Source organism: Dama dama, chromosome 9 (genome assembly GCF_033118175.1).
Source record: "Dama dama isolate Ldn47 chromosome 9, ASM3311817v1, whole genome shotgun sequence".
In the NCBI taxonomy this organism is placed as follows: domain Eukaryota; kingdom Metazoa; phylum Chordata; class Mammalia; order Artiodactyla; family Cervidae; genus Dama; species Dama dama.
In genome coordinates this window covers 48,472,308-48,489,748 of record NC_083689.1, presented here as the reverse complement: position 1 = coordinate 48,489,748, position 17,441 = coordinate 48,472,308, and the positions used below count along the sequence as shown (strand labels likewise).

Sequence of the window (17,441 nt, the reverse complement as noted above, 5' to 3'; positions counted from 1 at the left end):
ATAAAAACCAGATTTTCCCACCTGGACTGCTTGAATTCCAGGGCTTTAGCTTCCCTGGAGGTGTAATATGCTGGTAATGATTAATCAGAAAATATTCCTGGCATTTGAGGATGGGGCTAAAATTCAATATCTGGGTTGTGGTTACAGAAGCATGTCTGGTGCTGGAACCTCAGCCCTGCTCTGCAGTGGCTTTGTGACACTGGAGAAGTCCATTCTCTTTAGTTTTATTTTCTTCTTCTATAGCACGAAGAGTTTTGATCACATGGTGTGTGGAGTAATTGAAGTAAGCATGAGACCTCAGCCTTCTCCGTGCCACTCTGGAATCAGTAGAACTCCTCCTCACACCCCCATATTCCAAGGGGACTCTGTGGGGGCCAGTCCTTTCTGATCCAGGCTCGTGATTATGTATATGTGCTAAGTCGCTTTAGTTGTGTCTGATTCTGTGCGGCCCTGTGGCCTGCAGCTCATCAGGCTCCTCTGTCCATGGGATTCTCCAGGCAAGAATACTGGAGTGGATTGCCGTTTCCTTCTCCAATGATTATGTACAAATGAGTGGAAATTTGTGTTCCCCAGCCTGCAGCTCACAGTCCTGCAACTGTCTTATTTCTCCTGAGTGGAGGGTAAGGTTGATTCAGAAAATGTGAAGCTAAATGAGTCACCTTTGACAGACACTGCTGGCCCCTTCTTACCAGTGCTTCATCACTGAGTTCCTACCATAGTGGTTTCTCAACTTACCCTTTAAGAATTACTTGAGAGAACTTGTTCAAAGGCAGAAAAACCTGCCCCCAGGGAGTCTGATTCATTAGATCAAGACTGGACCCAGGAATCCTCATTTTTCTTGACCTGATGCCAATTTTTTTGAAGTAAAGAAATTTTTGAATATGTAATACATCTATATGGATCAAAACCCACAAGGTAGAAAGGGTATAAAGTGAAAAATGACCCCAACCCTCTTCTCTCTTCACCTAGTTCCCCTCCCCTGAGGCAAACAACTACTTGTTTCTTTTTCCTGAAATAATCCTTGCATATGATAGCTGTAAGAGTAATAAGATCTGCATTTTAAAAACAAGACTTTCAAAAAAAAAACAAGACTTTCAGGGAGTTTCCTGGTTAAGACTTCACCTTCCAATGAGAAGAAGCTTCCCTGGTCAGGGAGCTAAGATCCCACCTGTCTCTGGCCAAAAAACCAAAATAGAAACAATACTGTAACAAATTCAATAAAGACTTTAACAATGGTGTACATCACAAAAAATAAAAAAAATTTAAAAAATTAAAAAAAAAGATTCTCTTGGTGATCCTAATGCTGAGGGACCACAGACATACTTGGAAAAAGCATACTCTTACTTTATGCCAGGCCCTGTGCAAGATTTTCAGACTAGATGTGTGATTGGCACTGATTAGTATGCTCAACAAGACTAGATGGTGCCACCTGGTATGCCATAAGCAGGGGAGCAAAGGGACTCCAGTGGGCCTTGATTAGGAGACCAGAAACTGAAGCTGCTGAGGGCAGGGATGTGCTGTGACAAAAAAAGTATGAGGCCTGTAGGTCCTTTCATCTTCCTGTCATCAGCTGTAGCACCTGGCAGACACTGGATACCACAGCTTGCAGACAAAGACCTGGTAACCCAAGGAGCTGCCTGGCCTCTCTGCCCAGTCCCATCCCAGAAGAGCTGTAGGCCTCTGCTTTCTTTAGGGGGCCCTGTGTGGAAGTGTCTTTTGTCTCTTTGGCGTCAGGAATACCAGTCACATGCCTGTTGGTTAGCTGAGCTGGCGCCTTGTCTCCTGGGGTGGGGTGGCTGTTGTTCCCTAGGCAGAGCAGGGTAGAGCTGGTCAAAGTCCCTGACTGGCGAGGGTGGGGGTGGGAATTTTCAGACTAATCCCTTTCCCTTAAGGGCTGGGTTCATCCAGAGGAAAATTATCAGGGAGCATCCCACACAAGCTTTCAGAGCGGGTTGGACTCTGGCTGCCTAGTTTGCTGCGGAGCTCTTCCCCATTCCAGTCCTTACCCCCACCCCCCAACCCCCGCCCCAGGCTCAATACACTTATGCAGAACGGCTGTTCACCGGTAGAGAGAGACCCTCCACTCTAGACTTGGGCTCTCCCTGCAACAATGGTTATTTTGGACTAGAGGCCTCTTCAGAAGCCCTTGGTAGGAAATACGGGCTAAGAGTATCAAAAACTCCTTGCACTGCCTCGTTCTGAACCTGTTCCCTCACAAATAAAAAAGGGAATAACGATATTTCACCATACGGATTATTGTGAAGAGCGAGGTAACTCATGTTAGGTTCAGGGGAGGATACTGAGGCCCTAAGCAGAATCTCACAGCGCTGACTGGAAACGCCAGTCCAGTCCGTTTCCCCACCCTGAAAGGGAGCCACAGCCCCTCCCAAACACCACCCACCCAAGAACACCTCTCCCTCCCTCAACGCCCCTTCCCCAGCTCTATCCCCACCCTTACCCGCCCTCCTCCTCCCAGTTCACTCCCTTCCCCCTCCTTCCCCTACACCCGTGGCTTTTAGGCTTTTCAAGACCTGGGTCTTTAATTCAGTTTAGGACACCCCCGCCTGAAGGACCCCTGCAGACCGTGAATAACTGCAGCCAGTCCGCCGTTCCTGCTTTGAGGAGAGCGAGCCGAGCTTTCGAGGAAGTGGGTGAGAATCAAGGCCCGCCGCACCTCGCCCCGTCGCGTCTCCACCTTGCCAGCCCCGCTGGCCTCCGCCTGCCGTCAGGCGATCTCGCCGGCCAGCCCCGCCGGTTCTGTGACGTCACTGGCCCCCGGGTCCTCGGCGTCAGCGCCCGCTCCTATAAAGGCTGACGCCGCGCCGCCCCTCTGCGTTATATTGGCCTTGTTCTCCGCTTTTAGGTTTTGCTGTTTGACGACGCCTCCCTGCTCACTTCAGCCTCCGGCCTTCTCTCTCTGTGAGACCTAATACCGTAAGTGGACGCCGACAGGGCTGGAAGGGGCGGGTTGAGAGCTGCTGGTCACACCGCTGGGGCTTTGACCCAGCTGAAGGCGGGAGGCACCTGGGCCTGGCCTCACCTCAGGCCTGGTGGAACAGTTGTCGATCCCATTCTCCGGGAGGTGCCAGCGGGCCCCGTTCTCCCACCCTTTGGGTCGACTCGAGGAGGCCTCCTTTAGTCGCGCGTCTTCATGGCGCCCCCGTGAGTGCCCGGCGAGCGGGAGGGAGAAGGTGCGAGTCGAGCCCGGGATTGGGCCTCCTCTGCACGGGGCGACCGTCAGCCGCCGCGGTGTTCGGCTGCAGGCCCAGCCTGGGGCCAGGGGCCTCCCTTGGCCGTAAGCCTGCCGGCCCCAGGACCCAGGGCGACGATGGCGGTGGGGCTTTTAATGGAGTTCCCGGGGCTGTCGTGAGTGTGGGCGTGTGTCCATGTTTATTGTTTTGGTGTCCGGAGCGAGCGTGGCAGTGGTAGTCCGGGAACGCTGGATTCTTGGTTCACATCCTTTCTCGCCCGTGTATCTCGCGTCACTAGTCACCGGTCCTACCTAACTGCTGGGACCGAATCTTGGCAGAGAGCCGCCTACTCCTTCAGAATATTTCTGTTTTGCCACAGCCAGGGATTGCTGAAACGGTTGTTGTAATAGCAATGCCATCGTCATAGTGTTGTGGTTTTTTTAGGTGTATTAACTCGAGGTGTCTGGCTTTTTTTTTTTTTTGAAGGGCTATTCATTCCCTGCTTTGGTTCACTTTCTAATGGAGACTTCAGGCTTAGATTTTGGGTCATGATTTTTTTTCATCAGAGCCTTATAGAAGATTTCTGTGTTAGAGAGCAATGCAGGTTTCCCTCTACCCTGTAAAAGGTGTTAGAATTTCGGGTCACTTAAAACAGGCTTTTTCTTTTATGATGATAAGGCCCACCTCATAGAGGATGATTTAATTTACAAATACCGGAGCATAAGGAATTGAAGGAATAGTCTTGAAAGCATTTCAAACAAAATTTCATCCATTATTATTAAATTTTGCTCTGAATTCCAGATGTTTACCACTAAAAAAAAATTCTTTGTGAGTATCAAGTTTAGTGTTACAAAGGGCGTCGAATTACAGATTAACCGATTGCTTCCTTGCTGTTATTGAGTAAGATCTCAACTCCTTTAAAAGTAACCTAATACACGCATTTGACTATGAGTAAGCAGATCTTGCTGTTTATCAAAAGTTATTTGAAATATGCTTAAACGTAATTTTATCAGCTGTTTTGCCAGACTTGGGGTTCTCTAATAACTTTCACTGCAGTACATGGAAAGTAAAAACAAGCAACAACAACAAAGAATGTTTCATAATTAGAAATTGAACTCACAGTAAAATACTTCTTTTGGGGATACCTTTTGTTATCGCCTTGTTACAGAGAAAGTCCTCTGCTCTGGGTCTTTACCCATGAAGCTGGACAACTGCATTATTGGCAGGTACTGAGCAACATGGAGAAAATAGACATATTTGTGAAATGAAAAATGAAATCTGATTGGCTCCAAACATGGATGAGGGAGAGCTGGGTATTTCAATGGCTGGTTTTAAAACAGCTTTACCTTTTTGCTTCCTTGTGCTAATTTGTCTGTTTGGGAAATGGGGATACTTATCTGGGGAAGGCAGAATGAATATTTTAACTGTTTTAATGGATCTTAAGTCTTGGGACCTTAACAAAGGTTCAGTCAGTGTTTTCAGTGTCAAATTCTGTGTTTTTAAGTTGTGATGACATCACTGGATTGAAAAATCTATACTTGAAATTTAAAGAGGTCTTGAATTTTTAGGGTCAGGTATTGCTGCCATTACCCCCTCCCCTGAACCACTCCCTCAAAAATCTGAAGATGGTAAGAAATTGCTGGCTTAGAAGCTTAGAATGTTTCAATCTTAAAGAGTGTTTTTTTTTTTTTTAAATTTTTGATCAGAATTCACCTCTTTTGAATTGTTTAATTTTATGTAAGAGGTATCCTTTTCCTAATAACTCATAATTAACGTGAGTTAATAAATTTTTTTTGCAACAAGTAATAGGTTATTACTGTGAGGATTTTGGAAGATCTCAAACTGGGGATACCTGGACAGTCAGTAATGAAAGATAAAAAGGAAATTTAAGTTACTATGTTTAAGTCATTAGGACAACGTCTGCTTATTAAGTATTATATTCACTTGTATATGGTCTTGTAAACATAAGTATATCCTGATCTGCTCTTTGGATCTGAACTCATTTTTCACTGATAAGTTTCACTGCTGGGAAAATTACTATTTTATTTGGTAGCTTTGTTTATTTTGTACTGACCTTTCTCAGGTTTGCAGGTGGTTAATAGTGGCAGTTAACTATTCAAATAGGGGTAGTCAGTGAGAGCAGAAAGGCAGAGTCAGTAAGTTCATTTTAGATGTAGTTTGCATCAGAATTATAAATTATTTATTCTGAATCTTAAACCAGTGAGAGCAGGTGTTAAAAGCTTCTGTACCTAGGAGTTATACTTAGAAAAAAGGTTTCTACCTTTGTGTGCTAACCTGTGAATAATCAGTGTTTATAGTGTTATATACTGTAGGTCCTTAGGATTTTATGGTTAATGAGTTGGAAGGGCTCTAACAGGCTACAAGATGAAATGCCATATAGAAGTATTTTTTTTTTTTTTTCATATAGAAGTATTATCTCTTAAATTTCAAATTCAGTATAATACCTTTTTTTAGATGCCTTCAATTTTCAAATTCAGTATAATACCTCTTTTTAGATGCCTTCAATTAAGTTGCAGAGCTCTGATGGAGAGATATTCGAAGTTGATGTTGAAATTGCAAAACAGTCTGTGACCATCAAGACTATGTTGGAAGGTAAGTTTATTAGGAAACCTGAGTCAGGGGAAAGGGGAAGAAATATGTACATTGGTATAACCTGTAAACATAGTCTAGAAGTAACATTCTGTCAAAATTGCTTAAGGGAAAAAAAAATTGCTCATGGGTATGAAGAGGTAAAGTTTTTTCTTTAAAGTATTAACTAAATCTATCTGATAGAGGTCATTTTTTCAGCATTTTCTGAGTTAGTTTTTTTTTTTTTAAATGATTTATCCTTTATTTATTTTTGGTTGCATTGGGTCTTTGTTGCTGCTTGTGGGCTTTCTTTAGCTGCAGTGAGCAGGGGTTCCTCTCTAGTTGCGGTGTGTGAGGTTTCCACTGCGGTGGTTTCTCTTGCTGTGGGACACAGGCTCGTGGGCTCGTGGGCTTCAGTAGAACACAGGTTCTGTATTTGCGGTGCCAGGGCCTAACTGCTCAGTGGCATGTGGAATCTTCCCAGACCAGGGATTGAACCCATGTCCCCTGAATTGGCAGGTGGATGCTTAACCGTTGTACCACCAGGGAAGTCCCAGTTTTTCCTCTTTTTAAGTAGATAATATCGTAGGCTATTAATAATACAGAAATGATTTCCAAGACTCGGATAATGACCCCATTTCTCTTTTGCATTCACATTTCTAATGGCAAAAACTAAAGCCTTTGTAAAGAGATACATCATATATGGTAGTTAAATAGAACACCTTGTTTCAACAGGAGTAAGCTGAGTAGATTGTAAATGAAGTAGGTGTTTTTTTAAACCAAGTTTTCCCTTTTATTTTGTCATTCCTTTGAAACTGCAGAGCATGAACACTACATTAAGAAGGCAAGAAAACAAATCCTGAAGCATTTTAAAACTTTTACTATTAACATGGATCTCTTCTTACTAATATCAGTGGGTTGGTAGACATCAATAATATATGGAGATACACAAATCAGTTTCTAGAACTGGTGAAGAAAAATACTTAGAGTGGTAAGAATGTTCTTTAGTACAGTTGTCTCCATATCTGCAAGGGATTGGTTTCAGGACCCTCTGTGAATACCAAAATTTATGGATACTCAACGGTCACATGGTATCATTAATGAATAGTCCAAGCGGTGCTATGAAAACATCTTGGCTGCTGTTATTCTTTAGGCTTGTGGAGAGAGTGTAGTGTGTAGTCCTAGTGAGGTGATACTTCAAACTAGTAAAGATGTTTTGGGAGAGCATTCTGAGGTAAACTGAGATAGGATGTGTTTAAAATTTGAGGTTTTTTAGTTGGGGTTGTTATTGTGATGCTGTAGTTGATAGAGCTGAGGAACAAGTTTGAGGGGAATGGACAGAAAATGACTTTGAGCTTGAACTTGTTGTGTAAGAGATTCCCTCAAAAGGTCTTTGTAATAACCTACTGGTCAATTGACTGTTGGCTCTTGGTCCCTGAATTATAGATTGCTGGAGATAGACTTACTTTGTATGGTGTGTGTGTGTGTGTGTAAGTAAATGAGATTGGCAAGTGGTCATATTGAGGCAGGGTGGGGTGTTAGGAGTGGAAAAGTGAGAAGTGGAGAATCTGGAGGAGGATTTGTGAAAGCCAAGGGAAAAGGGAGGATTATCAGATTGAAGACTGATCAGTTAGGATTTCAGGGATAATTTAGACTTCTAACAAGTCAGATACTAGGTGTGGTACAGATGGACGCTAAGAGGCAAAAAGTTTGTCTTCTGTTTTTTTAAAAGAAAATAAAATCTGAACACACTTTCAGATTTTTCAGATTTTTAGTTTGGTAATTGACAACATTTATGTGGCACTTACAGTCCTGTACACTGGTTAACTTGCATGGGTTACTTCAATTAAATTGTAAACCCCTTGGTACATCCCACAGTCACTGTGTTGAATGAAGAACTGTGGTATGGTCACATAGGAGTGTGAAAGCTAACCAAGGATCCCTAAAGGCAGGTGAGTAGGGCTTTATCTAGAAGATGTAGAAACTGATACCAAAGTTACTGCCTGAATACTTGGCTTTGGCAATGAAAGTGTTCTTTACTTAATCTTAGTTGGTGCCTGGCACCCTAATTGGTTCTTTGATATATCAAAGAAGTATTTGCCAATAAGAACGAACATAGGACTTCTTGGGTTTTCCATGTCAAACTTTGATCACTGAAGCAAGTGAATAGTAGATAACAGTTCATTTCTTCCCATAGCCTTCGGACTTCGGAGGTGAATGGCTTTATCTAAAGTACCAGTGGTTTATATAGAAATCTAGCCTCTTGAGGACTGGAGTGTATTGAAATGAAATCTAATCACTAAAATCAGAAGTGAAAGTGGCATGTGTACACATGAATTGACTGATTTCTTCAGGTCCGGGGTGTGGTATCAGGATACAAGTGTTTTTCAGACATTCTTGAAACTAAATAGCTTAAAGGAATGACTGTTGGTACTTGAGCCTTCAGTTAGCAAAAAAAACATTGCAAATTCTTGGTTTAAATGCTAGAGTGGATCATTTACAACTACAAGGCCCTTATTTTTAATGTGAGTTAAGGCTTCCAAATAATATTTGTATCTTCCAAACAAGCTGGTCTTCTGCATTTCCTCTAATATGTTCACTTCCCAAACCACATGTATATTACATAGTAGAACTTCTTTCTTTCCCCTCTGATTTAAAAATATTTCATACTAGTTCAAGAAAAGCACAAGTGGTTTGATCCAAATTGAAAACATTGTCATTTTCTAGTTTTACTCTCAGAGATGGGATGAGGGAAAGGCATTGGTGGAGAGTAGAGGGGAGATGAGTGAATGCACGCATACAGGAAAATAGGATACTTTTTGAATCTACTCTCATCTTTACCACTTGATTGGAGAAAGCTCATTGATCTCCATGTTGTCAAGTGCATCATTTCAGTTCTCATCTAGACTTAATGAGAGCTTCTGACATTTGATCAGTCCCTTCTAGATTTGACATTCAGCATACTTATTACTTTACCTCACTCACATCCTATCTCCCCATTTTTTTTTTTTCTCCCCATTTTTAAAACCTTCAGTTCCCCAGGATTTGCTTTATCATTGTACCTCTTCACTACATCAGTACTCATTCCTTGGTTACCTCTGCTAGTCTCATAGTGTTAACAATGATTTACGCATCAATTCCCACATACAGTTCTGATTTCTTTGGATAGTCATAGCTAATTCTTCACTGCCTAGGATAGCTATAAATTAGGGACTCAAAAGTTTGAGCCATGTCAGCATAACTGATGCTGTGAAACAACCAGTATAGCAATGCTGCAGTAACTTTGACTTCTAATCTTGGCACTGTTACACGTTTCTTTGGCAGCTCTGGAAGACAGACCCATTTGGTTTGAAAAACATTCTTAGAATCTGAGTAACATAGATTTTAAGTTTCTTCTTTGGAGCTCAGCAACCACTTTGGTAATCTGGAAGTTATAATGACATCTAGAAGCCTGTGTCCCCAAAGTGCCATGTGATGTTTAGCTGATAACGTTCAGAGAAACTTTTCATCCAAAGAAATGCCAAACAGCTGTTCTGCCAAGAAACTGAGACACTGCTATTCTCTGGAATAAAGTTTCATACAGAGATAATTCTGATATAAGATGCCACAAAAGAATGCTTTAAAGCTTGGGAGTAGGAACAACACATCATTCACTTCCTGAGTCATTCCAGAAAAACCCTATCTTTTTAAAATTTTTGCCTTACAGAAGCCATTCATGAAAGACTTTTGTTAGAGGAACCTGTATATTACTTTAATATTGAATCATAGCATTAAATGTGGAGCTGCCTGCATTGTTTTTGTCGGTGGGTGCATAATGTGTTGTGTGTATGTGTGTGTATATACAAATTTGGGCTTCAAATTTTAACAGACCATTCTGGGAAATAAAACAATAATTCACATTGTTTTGTTTTCCTAAATGATGTCCATCTAGAGAGTTTGGTATCAAGAGTAAGGGTAGGAGTGTGGCTTTTATTTTTTCCCAAGTGGTTGCGAGTTATCCCACTTATTAAATCACTTTTCCTAATTAAGAACTCTGCTTATATAATATTCCTGTATTTGTATTTGTCTCCTCACACGTTTTTATATAGTTTTGGGTGAACTTGTTTTAATAAGTAAAATACTTTTTTGAGTCTTTCAGATGAACTTGTCTTGCAAATTACTTGTTTTTGAAACAGCCTGATTGTTACAATGAAATTAAATAATAATGGCAACTCCCCTCTTGTTTTCTTAGATTTGGGAATGGATGATGAAGGAGATGATGATCCAGTCCCCTTGCCAAATGTTAATGCAGCAATATTAAAAAAGGTAAGGGAGCAAACTATACACATAAATAAATATGTGTCCTTTTTTTAATTAGCAATATCTTGGTGATCTTTTTATAGAGAGATATATATAAATATATATATATATTTAAGCTATATATAGCTTAAAAAAAGCTATAGTAAGATTATGACTAAGGTATTTGTTTTGTTAACCAAATCCTGTGAATATTTAAGATGTCTTGTCTTTTTCATTAGCAGATTTGAATTAATGACATGGTAGTATAAAGTTAGCAAAAAGGAAAATATTTTTGATTGCTTATCTGAGTGGGTGTGCCTCAAAAGGAGTTTGAGAACATGATACATGCTTTTTTTGGTTTGTTTTTTTCTCAGTTGATCACCTTATCCTGTGTAAACAGCCACCTACATATTAGTGTTTCAGGGAGTGTGGCTTCTTAATAGAGCCTGCTGTGTAATTGAATGCTCTTCTGAAGAAATGGCATCCAATTTTCACACTAGGGGGAAAACTGGCTGGTCTTAGAGATGGGAATGGTTGGTTCCAGTTGGTCCCTTCTTAAGGAGTTTTCAGAGTCACTAACCATACACAGTTGGATTTTATGTATTCTCTTGAGCTTGGCATGAGATGCAGCTGTACCGCATACTTTGCCATATTCTCGCCGTGATTGGCTGTTACCAGCCTTTTTAATATCCCTAGTGTAGGTAAAAAGTGTTTTATAATCACTATTCTGTGTTTTGTGTATGAATTTGACTCTACTGGGTATCTTTTAAAAATGGGATCATAGAATATTTTTTGTGGCTGGCTTATTTCACTTAGCATAATGTTTTCCAGGTTAATGCATTTTATAGTCTTATAGGAGTTCTTTTTTGTTTTTTATATTTATTTCATTTATCTTTGGCTGTGTCTGGTCTTAGTTTGCACGTGGCATCTTCATTGTGGCATCTTTTGTTGCGGTCGGCAGGCTTAACAGCCCCGCAGCATGTGGGATTCTAGTTCTCCACTAGAGCTCGAACCTGTGTCCCTGTCATTAGAAGGCAGATTCTTAACCACTGGGCTGCCAGGGAAGTCCCTATAGGAGTTCTTTATGAGTTTTTTTTACCACGTTGCTTTTTGTTCAGTCACAAAGTCTTGTCTACTCATTGCAACCTCTTGGAGCCTCCAGGCTCCTCTACCCTACACCGTCTCTCGGATAGAGAAAGTGTTAGTTGCTCAGTCATGTCCGACTCTTTGCAACTCTGAACTGTAGCCTGCCAGGCTCTTGTGTCCGTGGAATTTTCCAGGCAAGAATACTGAAGTGGGTTGCCATTCGCTTCTCCAGAAACCTTCCTGACCCAGGAATTGAACCCAGATCTCTTGGACTGCAAGCAGATTCTTTACTGAGCCATCAGGGAAGCCCACTATCTCCTGGAGTTTGCGCAAATTCATGAGTCAGTGATACTATCTAACCATCTCATCCTCTGCCTCTCCATTCTCCTTTTGCCTTTTTAATCTTTACCAGCATCAGGGTCTTTTCCAGTGAGTCAGCTCTTCCGCATCAGGTGGCCACAGTAATGGAGCTTCAGTTTCAGCAGTCCTTCTAATGAATATTCAGGATTGATTTTCTTTAGCTGATGAATATTCAGGGTTATTTCCTTTAGGATTGACTGGTTTGATCTTCTCCAGCACCACAATTCAAAAGCAACAGTTTTGTTGGCAAAGTGATGTCTCTGTTTTTTAATATGCTGTCTGGGTTTGTCATAGCTTTTCTTCCAAGGAGCAAGCATCTTTTAATTTCATGGCCACAATGATTTTGGAGCCTAAGAAAATAAAATCTGTCACTGCTTCCACGTTTTCCCCTTCTGTTTGCCACGAAGTGATGGGACCAGATGCCATGCTCTTAGTTTTTTGAATATTGAGTTTCAAGCCAGCTTCTTCATTCTCTCCTCTTTCACTCTCATCAGGAGACTGTCTGTCATTAGAGTGGTATAATTTGCATATCAGAGGTTGTTGATATTTCTCCCAGCAATCTCTTATCCAGATTGTGATTCATCCAGCCTGGCATTTCGCATGATGTACTTTGCATATAAGTTAAATAAGCAAGGTGACAAACATACAGCCTTGTTCTACTCCTTTTCCATTTTTGAACCAGTTCTTTGTTCCATATCTGGTTCTAACTGTTGCTTCTTGATCCGCATACAGGTTTCTCAGGAGACAGGTAAAGGGGTCTGGTACTCCCATTGCTCTAAGAATTTTCCAAGTTTGTTACAATCCACATGCTCAAAGTCTTTAGTCATTGACGCAGAACTAGATGTTTTTCTGGAATTCTCTTGCTTTCTCCATGAGCCAGTGAACGTTGGCAGTTTGGTCTGGTTCTTCTGCCTTTTCTAAATTCAACTTGTACTTCTGGAAGTTCTCAGTTCACATATTGCCAAAGCCTAGCCTGAAGGATTTTGAGCATAGCTTAACTAGCCTGTGAAATGAATGTAATTGTATGGTAGTTTGACTGTTTTCTTTGGCATTGCCTTTCTTTGGGATTGGAATGAAAATTGACCTTTTCTGGTCCTATGGCCATTGCTGAGTTTTATAGTTTTGCTGGTTGAGTGCAGCACTTTAACAACATCATCTTTTAGAATTTGAAATAGCTCAGCTGGAATTCCATCACCCCCACTAGCTTTGTTCATAGTAATGGTTCCTAAGGGCCACTTGACTTCAGACTCCGGGATGTCTAACTCTAACCACACCACTGTGGTTATCTGGGTAATTAAGACCTTTTTTGTACAGTTCTTCTGTTTGTTCTTGCCACCTCTTCTTAATCTCTTCTGTTTCTATTAGGTCCTTACTGGTTCGCTGTCATATAAGATCTTCCATCCTCTAGGGTTTGTGATTGTCAAGCTTGGTTACTAGCTTTATTCAAGCTGACTTAATAGCTAGTCCCTGTGTAGGAATGAACTTGCCCCAGCAGTGAAAGTACCTTGTTATAAAATGCCGCGTAGGAATAAACTTTTTATGTTGTAGGTCATTCAGTGGTGCACCCACCACAAGGATGATCCTCCTCCTCCTGAGGATGATGAGAACAAAGAAAAACGAACAGATGATATACCTGTTTGGGATCAAGAATTCTTGAAAGTTGACCAAGGGACACTCTTTGAGCTTATATTGGTATGTTTTTAATGCAAAGTATAGGATATTTTTGGCATAACCTTTAGCACTTTTCATTTGTTACATTCATTGATAGTGAATTTTAACTTTAAACTTGTGCAGTGCTATATTTAAGTCTACGTATCAATAACCACATTAAATGTAAATGGTCTATGGGGAGGGAGAATGGAGAATTAAATGTTTAATGAGTTTCAGTTTAGGAAAGTGAAAAATTCAGGAAATAGAAGACGTAAGAGTTGCACAGCAGGGTGAATGTAGTTAGTGCAATTGAACTGTGCAGTTAAATATGGTAAAGTAGTATGTTTTATATTATGTGACTTTTTACCAGAATAAAATGATGTAAATGGTCACCACAAGTAATTGGATAGAAAAATAAGACTTAGCTATTTTTACCAGAAAAACTCACTTTGAATATAAAGACACAATTAAGTTTATAAAGGGTGGAAAAAATATGCTAACAGTAACAAACAAAAGAAAACTGGAGTGACTATACTAGGTTTCAGGGCAAAGAATGAAAGGATTAAAGAGGTTCACTATATAATGATAAAGGATCTGTTCATTCTTAAGAGGATATTGGAATCCTAAATGTTTTTCTACCTAAAAGCAGAATTTCCAGAAAGGGAAACAAAACCAATAGAAGGATAAGTATGTAAATCCACAATCATAATTGTAATCTCAGTTGAGATCTCAACATCTGTCTGTTTGGTGAGACAAGTAGACAGAATCCATGAGGATGTAGAAGATTAATGACAGCAGAATATACTTTCAAGTATATACTTCCAAGATAGACCTGTTTTGGGCTTTAAGATTTAACAGTGTCTTTAATTTCTTAAAATTGACTAGCATTTTAAGCTAAATTAGATGTTCATTGTTAAGTCACTGACTTGGGTTTGATTTAAAGCATCAAGTGTATAATGAAAACAACAATTACTTTACAGGCAGCAAACTACTTAGATATCAAAGGTTTGCTTGATGTTACCTGCAAGACTGTTGCTAATATGATCAAGGGGAAAACTCCTGAGGAGATTCGAAAGACATTCAATATAAAAAATGATTTTACTGAAGAAGAGGAAGCCCAGGTAGGTAGCTAACAGCTTGTTCTTGATCAAATGCTTTTAAAGAAACTAAAAACTCATATCATGCTAGGAATAGAGGTGTTTATATCAAGGAGTCGTTTACCTTATTTTTTTTTCTTTTCTTTTTTTTTTTTCGTTTACCTTATTTGAGGGAAAATAGGTCCCTTTGGTATGCTAAAAATATACTGGTCTCTTAGTCTAAGCACTTAGATGATACTGATCTTTTATAAACATAAGAACAATTAGTTCTTTTTTTTTTATTTTATTTACTTTTTTTAAGCATAAGAACAGTTAGTTCTTATAGTGCAGTTTGATGTTTGTTCCTTAGCAGTTGCTAGTTTTGGACCTGGGACCTTACATGTAAACCATCAGTATTTTACTTCAGAAGATCAGGCCCTATGGATTGTATGCCAGGATACTTAGTGTACTGAGAAGAAATGAATGAATAGATCAGAATGATTTTGTTGACACAGGTCATGACTAAAGCTGTAATTGCCAATTGTCTTTGCTTTTTTTTGATAATTTCAGCAGGGCACAATTAGAAAACTCAGGAAGGAAAGAATGGCAACCTGAAAGTATACTCTTAACCTGTTTTTTTTTTTTCCTCCCAGTTTTCAGTCTGTCTTTCTAACCTACCTCACAGGTTATTGATGAATCATTAGGTAGTGGTTTTAGTAAAGACTACTTAAGGTACTTCCTTATATCTGTCTCTTCTAGGTACGCAAAGAGAACCAGTGGTGTGAGGAGAAGTGAAATTTCGTGTCTAACGCTGTAACACTGTAAGGATTATTCCAAATACTAGTTGCACTGCTTTGTTTATAATTGTTAATATTAGAAAAACAGTCAACAAATGCAGCAGCAAGTCAATTGTATTAGCAGAATGCTGTCCTCATTGCATGTGTAGTTTCAGTACAGTTCCCAAACTTAACGGCCCAGTTTCTTCTAGTATGATTGAAAGTTTCTTTTCTTTGCTCTGAATAAAATTGAACTGTGGGTTCCCTATAGAAAGTGGCATTTTGGGCTTTCCCTTTTTGTAAAGCAATTTCTGCCTAGTTTATTGTCCACTTAATTTTAGTTCAGTGACTTTTAAAGTTGGCATTGTAAATAAAGCAACTTGCAAAAAACCTTCTGAAATAGAATTTAACAATGTATTATCTTTATTCAACTGGAAACTGGAAAAAGGCAACTTGAGATAAATGCTTTGAGTGGGGTTATCAGAGTGTCTTCAATCTTCCCTGGAGGAGTAAGTACTCCTGGTATTCATTAGCCTGTTTGTAGCAGGGCTTCCTTAATTGGCTCTGAGGGCTTATTATTGTGTTCTTAATCCTCTCAGCTTTGAAGGCTCAGTTACTACTCAGTTTGTGGTTTGGGAGGAGATATAATAGTTTGCTAGCTTTTCAGTTAAAAAAGATAGCCTATATGGTGTGTCATCTTTTTATAATCAGTGATCCCAATTGGGAAAAACTATTCACACTACTTGCATGTAGAAAATAATTTAACCTTTAATGTTAAAATGTGTGGCATAACCCAGAAAGCATCCGTCATGAATGCAAGATACTTTCAATAAAGTTACCTAGTAGGTAGTAAATGGTTTGCTTTTTGTGTACTTAAATGTTTCTCTTTACTTAATATTGAAAGAGTTAAGTTTGTGTGTGGTTGTTCAGTTGGAAAAGACTTGGAGGCAGTTCTTGTCCTAGTTCTCTGGAGGCTGCTTCCATAACTAAGGTTCTGATAGACTTTGCCTCTTCTAATTGTCATTGATACCATTCAGGGGAACCACTGGCTCAGTTTTTTACTGGAGTACTCCAAACTGCTCTGCTCTGGTTTTCAGCGTTTGATTTAGAGTTGAATTAAGTTTTTCTTGGTAGTTTGAGATAGCTCACAAATTTTTAATCTTCATCTCTTATTTGTCTCATATCTACCTCTGTAATAGTGGTGTGTGCTCAGTCATATCTGACTCTACAGTCTTTGTGACTCTATAGACTGTAGCCTGCCAGGCTCCTCTGTCCATGTTATTCTCCAGGCAAAAATACTGCAGTGGGGTGCCATTTCCTTCTCCAGAGGAATAATTGACACACCAAAGACTATACCTGACCTAAAAGCCTAAAATATTTACTCTGTGGCCCTTCACAGAAAAATAATTGCCAACCCTTTGACTACTTCTGGAGCCCTGATTCCCTTTACTCCAGAAGTAAGCTATTTTTCCATTTGTGCTGGTTTTAGTGGGGAAGGTAGCAGCATTCAGTCCTAGCGAGTGTCTCATTTCTGTTTCCCAGAAGGGAAAGGTCTTTATTAATATGTAAGATTGAGTGGACAGACAATATAATTGTTCCCTTCCTGACTTTCTGTAGACCTTGGCCATAGTCTTTAAATCATGTTTAATAGAGATCTGACAACTCATCTAAGAAAACAGGCAATTTATGGACACTCCTAAGAGGCCCTTCAGACTGGCTGCCGCACTTTCCTAACCTTTTCCCTCTTTTTGCTATATACTCATTATTTCTTGAATGTGTCTACCAGTTTTCCAGCCTCTCACTTTTATCCAAAGAAAGTGAGGGGCCCTTTCCCATAGCATAACAGCAAAGCTGTCAACCTGTCTGCCTTCTCATTTCTGAGTTATTCTGAGCTAATACTGTAGTATGAAGTCTAGCTGTGAGGCTGTAGTCCTGCCTCTGCCTCTTAGGACCTACGTGGTCTTAAATAAGTTAAATAGTAGCTCCCTGCAGTGTAATGCTGTTGGTGAGTTGATGGTTAAGGATATATGCCCTCTCAGAATTCTTAACCTCTTTTGAAGTGCTATTATTAGCTTGCCTTCATAAATCCACCTTAAATATACAAGATATTGCTTAGTTTTGATATTTTTCCAAAGATTCACAGAGGTATCCCTTATAAAAGTTAGAGGTCCTAGAGTGGCATTGTACTGTGATTTGTTTATTCTACAATTATTCATACATAACCTGCTGCTGGAATTAATTAAGCAAAATCTATATTGTAACTTGTTGGACAGCATGATGTCATGCTAATTCTTAATCGAACTAGCTGGAGAAGGATGGTGGCAGTGAGTCACTGGGCATGTGACTCAGGGCCTATGAAGTTTTCTTGGTAGTTTGAGATAGCTCCCAAATTTTTAATTTTCTGTCCTTTAGTGCTCCCCTCCTTTTTTCCCTCT

The 17,441-nt window shown here is 40.0% G+C and overlaps 1 protein-coding gene across 2 annotated transcripts; it reads left to right on the top strand.

Moving 5' to 3' along the window:
* Positions 1 to 2,795: 2,795 nt before the first annotated feature.
* Positions 2,796 to 15,860, top strand: SKP1 (S-phase kinase associated protein 1). Of its 2 annotated transcripts, none has more exons than XM_061151310.1 (6): positions 2,796 to 2,934; positions 5,708 to 5,804; positions 10,012 to 10,085; positions 13,053 to 13,196; positions 14,135 to 14,275; positions 14,990 to 15,860. In XM_061151310.1, the coding sequence occupies exons 2-6, from the start codon at positions 5,708 to 5,710 to the stop codon at positions 15,023 to 15,025; spliced, it is 492 nt and encodes a 163-aa protein (XP_061007293.1). In that variant the 5' UTR covers positions 2,796 to 2,934; the 3' UTR covers positions 15,026 to 15,860. The 2 variants fall into 2 exon arrangements, with proteins under 2 accessions (XP_061007293.1, XP_061007294.1); XM_061151311.1 differs by having other exon boundaries at positions 2,837 to 2,934; positions 5,690 to 5,804.
* Positions 15,861 to 17,441: the final 1,581 nt, after the last annotated feature.